Source organism: Limulus polyphemus, unplaced genomic scaffold, assembly GCF_000517525.1.
Source record: "Limulus polyphemus unplaced genomic scaffold, Limulus_polyphemus-2.1.2 Scaffold792, whole genome shotgun sequence".
In the NCBI taxonomy this organism is placed as follows: Eukaryota; Metazoa; Arthropoda; class Merostomata; order Xiphosura; family Limulidae; genus Limulus; species Limulus polyphemus.
Window position 1 is genome coordinate 193,087 of NW_013666402.1, and position 6,272 is coordinate 199,358.

Sequence of the window (6,272 nt, forward strand, 5' to 3'; positions counted from 1 at the left end):
CGCCAAAAATCGGGTATCGATACCCGTGGTGGAAAAATAGCTCTTCTTTCTGATTTACAACAGCAAAATTCCTATAAGGGCTTATAGTAAACTTGTAGTTTTGTTATTGCATTAGATAGCGTTTAATCGAATGTGTAAATACGATTGTTAACCTAAAACGTTTTCACGATAAAATTTATACCGAGTGAAATATTCAAAATATGAATATTCTGGTGTTGGAATACAAAAAAAAAAAATAGGTGTAGTAAAATAGACAATTCAATAGAAAATGTATTTATTCAGTGTTTTAGTTGCACACAGTTGTTGTATTGTGTTAGCTTGCTTCATTTCGTTATATTCTCGACCGAGAGAGAGAACGTGTGAGTCTTCACGATAAGTTGCTTAAATTAACACATAAGCAAAACTGTGTTGTCCACAAATGGCAGCTTTTAAACCACGATTTAACTAATCTAAGCGTTGAGATCCACGTCAGTTTAACTGGTTGTCAAGATCTTTTGCCAGATGGAAACCTGCCCACCTTGAATGCCTTGCACGTATGCATTTATTCAGTAGAAATCCAAACGAAGAGCCATATGGAAGGGGGATATTCAAAGTACACGTGTGCATAAATATTACAAATACGCGTGTGGGTATTCTAGTTACACACACTTTCCGGTTTCCCTTTCAAATGAACTGGAAGTTAGCCATCCGAATTCCTCGAGGTGTTGAGTTACACGCTGAGAAGATAACGTTCATGCTTCTATCTTGGAGAGACAGCAAATACCAGCCTGTACAGCTGGTTAGTCAGAGTGTGGAACTCCGGTGCTCTATAGATTCGAATCGATAAACACCGACTAGAAACTTGAAGAATACGACTTTAAACCAAAGGAACGTGACCTGTATGAAAACCGAACCCGAACTTTAATTTCCCAGACTGTGAACGACAAAGTTCAGTTTTAATGGTACAGCGAGCTACATTAAGCTACATTAACGACTACTAAAATGCGACTTTGTCGACGTGCCGTGCGTTTCTCCTGCGATCATTCGATATTTTTAGATTTTGATACCGAACTATTTCGTCCTGGATCTAATGCGATTCGACAAAGAAGTTTTATCACAACATGCCGTTTTAACTCTTCTTTGCAAAACACCATCAGTTGTTAAGCTTAATGATGTTCGTACATTAAAGATTAGCGCAAGAGTTCTGTCGTTGAATAGTGAAAATGAATAACCTGTAATTATGTGTTGGATTTTGAAAGCAAACTGAACTCAATCTCAGCATAAGTTGACTAACTCTTAACTATCAGTCTGTCTTATTGTTCATTTTCCTTAATTTAAGCTGAATGCATCATGAATAGAAACTTTTGCAAATTGACTGTATTACATCCGTACCCATTCACCCTCCTAAATTACTCGTGAAAAAAAGACCACAATATCATGGCACCTCCCAGCACACCTGGTAAAGGTGGTGTTTGGAATCACAGGATTCTTCCTGTTATTATTCCTTGTATTCAGTGTTCTTATGTCCATCTGTATAAGGTAAGTGAGACTGTACCTTAGTATGATGATTATTTTACAAATGGCGTTGGGTAATTATTTCATAATAACACACATTTTGCTATGTGAAGCCAATTTCAAACAAAGGGAAACGGTGATCAGATATACAGTGTTGTAACAAAGCTTAGGAATTGTATGTGTCGCATTTATTACTTCTAGGATGTAACTTATTTATAAAATAACTAATTTTTTGGGTGTAGAATAATTAAACTACTTTTAACCATTTGATCCTAAATTTACAGAGCCAAGTCTGTGTATACTTTTCTCAGTGATTTACTGAAATGATACAATATGTGTAAAATAACTTCTGTATATACCTGTTAAGTAACACAACCAAACTCCTAAGATACGTAAGCACGTGGTATTTTTTGTTGCTAGTATTTGCTGATAAACTTTGGACTTGCTGTAAAGTAAAAGTCCTGATAATAAACAGTTCATGCCCTAGCTTTGAATTTAACGCTATTTATAACACGTGGTATGTTATTTTTTTCCCTAGATGCCAAGAACACATTGGTTTCTTTATGGGCTTCATCATTTGACGTATTTCTAATCGTTGATGACAGCGCTTGGTGAACTTATATTGACTTCAAGTCACAGAAAGCTTACAATCGTTGTTGTTGTTGTTCTTTCAAATATCCATGTTTTAGCTTCCTATTCTAAATTATTGTTTTTGTTTGCTTGTTTTTATTTTAGAGCAGAGCCACATTAGGCTATCTGCTGCGTCCACCGCAGGGAATCAAACTCCGGATTTTAGCTTTGTAAATTCATAAACTTACCGCTGTCCCACCGGAGGACTATTATATATATGTGTGTGTGTGTGTGTGGATTTTTGATATTTTTATTTTTTCGGCTCACATATTTCAAATGTTGTTAATGTCGTTTGTTGATAGTGAAAATCCAAAAAGAAAGTAGCAGGAACTATACATTACTTTCATATACAATAAGCTATGAGCCGCACTTTGCGTACATGTGTAGACTTTTAAACAAACTTTAGAATGTTGATACTTCTTTCTACCAGGAAGTCTAATGAATAAAACGTCAAATCTTAAGTTACGGTTTATAGTTATGACCCGAATTACCCTATCGATCATGGGTATTCGTTACTAATTTGTTGTGATTCTTGTTGAAAACATGGTTTTGATTTCTTAAGGGTGTATAACACGGGAGTTGTTTATATATTTTGTACAATGTGTTCCAATAATAACCTTTTTTTAAATAAAATTTGCCTCCCTTTAATTCCCTTTTCATTACTACTAAAATGTTTAGGAAATTCACTTATTAGTTCGAAATTATTGACTCATATATCAGGAAGAATGTAATTAAGCCATAGTTAGCGAACTCCTTTCATTTTCCTTGACTTTTGACAAAACGGGGGTCAGTTTCCTAGTCTAAGTTTGACAGAAATAGTTTTAATGAACAATTAATTATGACGCTGGTAGTTCTTAACCCTTAATTTACATCAGAACGGGAGTCAGTTCCCTAGTTTCAGTTTGAGATTTGTTGTTGCTGTAAAGAACAAAGCTACACAATGGACTGTCTGTGCTCTGCCCAACACAAGTATTGAAGCCCGATTTTTATTTAGCATTATAAACCCACTGACTTACTGCTGAGTCACCGGGTGGTCCAGTTTGACAAAGATATTATATTGTTGGTATTTATTTGTTAAATTAATTGATTGTTTGAAGTTAAGCACAAAGCTACACAATGGGCTATCTGTGCTCTGCCCACCACAGGTATCGAAACCCGATTTCTAGCGGTGTAAGTCCGTAGACATAACGCTGTGCTACTGGGGAGCTCTTTGTTAAATATATTCGAAATTATTATCCTAATGAATCGACAGTGAATGTGTTATTAAAACTCGTGCAGTCTATGAAAGTCAACGCTGAGGGTGAATGAACTGTTCTTAACTGATTCATCAAGCTTTAATTGTTCTAATGAGACTAACCAGTTCAAAAACAGTATGTAACTTGACTTATATCTTTAACTTGCCGATAAGATTTGCTTGGAAAGAAAGTATTTAAATTAAGAAAAAAATCATTGTAGCTTGGCAACGCGTCGGAATTAAGATTTCTCAGTAGGAATCATGTATATGTAGGTTTGCCACCTTATCATAAACATTTATTAAATATATGCACCCAGGGGCGCTGTAGATATAAAAAAATCCAAAATCAGGTATCTCGGTATTTTTTGCAATATGTACAGATTTTCCAACATAAAAAAATATCATTACTTCTCTCAATGTACGAAAACGAAATTTACTAAAACCATTTTTTTTTTAATTTGGAGTTTTTGTAAACTGTAGCTTAGAATAACGCGAGCGCGTGAATTACAATAATGTTGCTATTTATGCAGGGGCGAAATTTTCGAAAGTGAGGGGGACATTCCATGAAACTAGGGTATAAAAGAAAATATTCTGTATAATAAAAAAACTAAAATGGTTCTTTTCTGTGTTTTTTTTTATCCTTTTAGTCTTATATTAATGCGACACATTCACTAAATAACGGTTATATCATCATTTACAGTCTTTTAAAACTTTCAATAATCTACTTACATACTCTCAACGGAACCAGTTTGCTTTATTACACTTTGTACAATATTTAGGTATTAATACAACTTATGGAAGAGTAATACTTAGGGTAACTCGAATAAAACAAAATATATCAAATTGCTGATTTAATGACTTATACAGCACAAACTTTAGTTGAAAATGTTATCCAGTTAAAATGCCTTTAAGAAGAAAAAAAAAGCAGGAGTGAAACTGTGTTACTGCTAGTCTTTGAATCAAACCAAGCATTGTGTAAAATAAGTTTAATATCTTAACTGTATATCTCTGTTATGGTATAAATCTTGGGTGTTGCAAAACGGTGAAATTTCTAAGTATTAGTTCCTTGTTTCCTAAAATTTAATTTTGTAACCTGCATTTACATAGTATGGCTATATCAAATATGGTCCCTTATTATGAAAATTCCTGTTTTGATATACAAATAAAATAAACATAGAAACATTTAGAAGCATAACTGTACTTGCCTTTAGAAGAAAACACATTACAATAGAATTTTGACAAGGCCTTTCTTTTTTCTTTGGCTGTAACTTAACCTACTGTAAAGATAACTTTCAAATTGTCCTTCTAACCAGAAGATAACAAGAACTCCTTTATTTTTCTAAAGAAAATATCTGAAAATATACCTGCGCTGGTCATTTGCAGCAATAAATTGTTGGCAGAGTGTTTTTCTTCCCAAGTGATCAAGTTATTCTTGATTAATGTGGCAAACAGCCACATTGTTGGTGCGACTTTGTTTCATAGAATTACAAAGCCAGATCTTCAGCCTTCTAAGAATACTGAAGCTACTCTCAACTTCAACAAAGGAGGCAAGGACAGCTAATAGTAACCTCACAAGGGTCATGGACCTCAGGCAGCATGTCCCTCAAGATTTTTACAGCTTCAGTGTTGGGATTGTAGGTGTATTTTGAGATGAACATGGCTAATTGCATAATGTAAAGATTTTCTGGTCAAATCTGGTGAGTCTGCAGGCTTCTCTGATTGGAGAGCTCTCAGAACTATACATCTACAGTGTCTAGTAGCTTGTAGTCAACCACACACAGAGTTTGGGGTCATCCTCTGACCTCAACTTTTGCAGATGGCTTAGATTCTCCTCCTTTTCCTCTAGACTTCTAAAAGTTAAAACGACAATACGCTTACAACCTTCAACAGGCAATATTTTGTCTCCTGTTGTTGTGATGCCAAAGCACTAGAGAGCTGGGTGTCTACTGCTCTCCAATTTTTTTCTCTGAAAGCTTTTGTGCAATAAAAGCATAACAACCCTTTCAAACAAGGGCTGCAGTGGAACCAGGAAAAATATTTGAACTATTTCTCCTGAAAATGGAGAGTTCTATTTGTGAATTCTTGATCTATAATGAACCTTGGATCTGCTGGAGTCCTTCGTTTTGAGCCATTGGCCAGAGGTAAGGTAGCCAGTCAGCAGCACCTTACTACTGACCATTCCTGCGAAGGAATTGCCTGCCACTGTTATAATGTACCTGTAGCTAAAAGTGCGGGGAATATTTTGCAGTATAGCACAGATCTCTACCACAGAGACAATCCACGACAATCAAATTTGTGTAAGTTCTTTAAAGATCGTTAATATATTAATCATGTATCTCTTGATTATTGTAATAAAATTATAAACAAAAATTATGTAAAGTACAAGGATATACATATTCCTTCAGTTTGTACTGCCTGAAGATATTATATTAACAAAATTTGCCTAAATCTGGGAGCTATAGACTATTTTTTGGTTCATTAAAATATTTCATCATTAAATCGCTATTTGGCTTTGCTCGTACAATGTTAAAGTTAAAGGTAACGATATAAGTACGATAATGTTAATTATAATAAACTACACATGACATTTCACGAGGAACGACATCTGGCGTATAAAAAAAAAGGAAAAAAGAATCACGTCTCGTTTTGGACAACAATTTACTCGACTTTCACGTTCAATAAGTCCAACCAATCCTGAAATCCTCCAAAACTCTTTTATCACGTCAATAAGTCCAACCAATCCTGAAATCCTCCAAAACTCTTTTATCACGTCAATAAGTCCAACCAATCCTGAAATCCTCCAAAACTCTTTTATCACGTCAATAAGTTCAACCAATTCTGAAATCCTCCAAAACTCTTTTATCACGTCAATAAGTCCAACCAATTTAGAAATCCTCCAAAACTCTTTTATCAC

The 6,272-nt window shown here is 34.7% G+C and overlaps 1 protein-coding gene across 1 annotated transcript in view; it reads left to right on the forward strand.

The window, feature by feature from the left end:
• Nucleotides 1–732: 732 nt before the first annotated feature.
• Nucleotides 733–6,272, forward strand: part of LOC106460544 (FERM domain-containing protein 4B-like) — a 66,369-nt gene continuing 60,829 nt past the window's right edge. Inside the window, exon 1 of the mRNA XM_013920260.2 lies at nucleotides 733–1,518. Coding sequence (XP_013775714.1) covers nucleotides 1,417–1,518 — 102 coding nt within the window. The 5' untranslated portion in view covers nucleotides 733–1,416. The remainder of the gene's footprint in view (nucleotides 1,519–6,272) is intronic.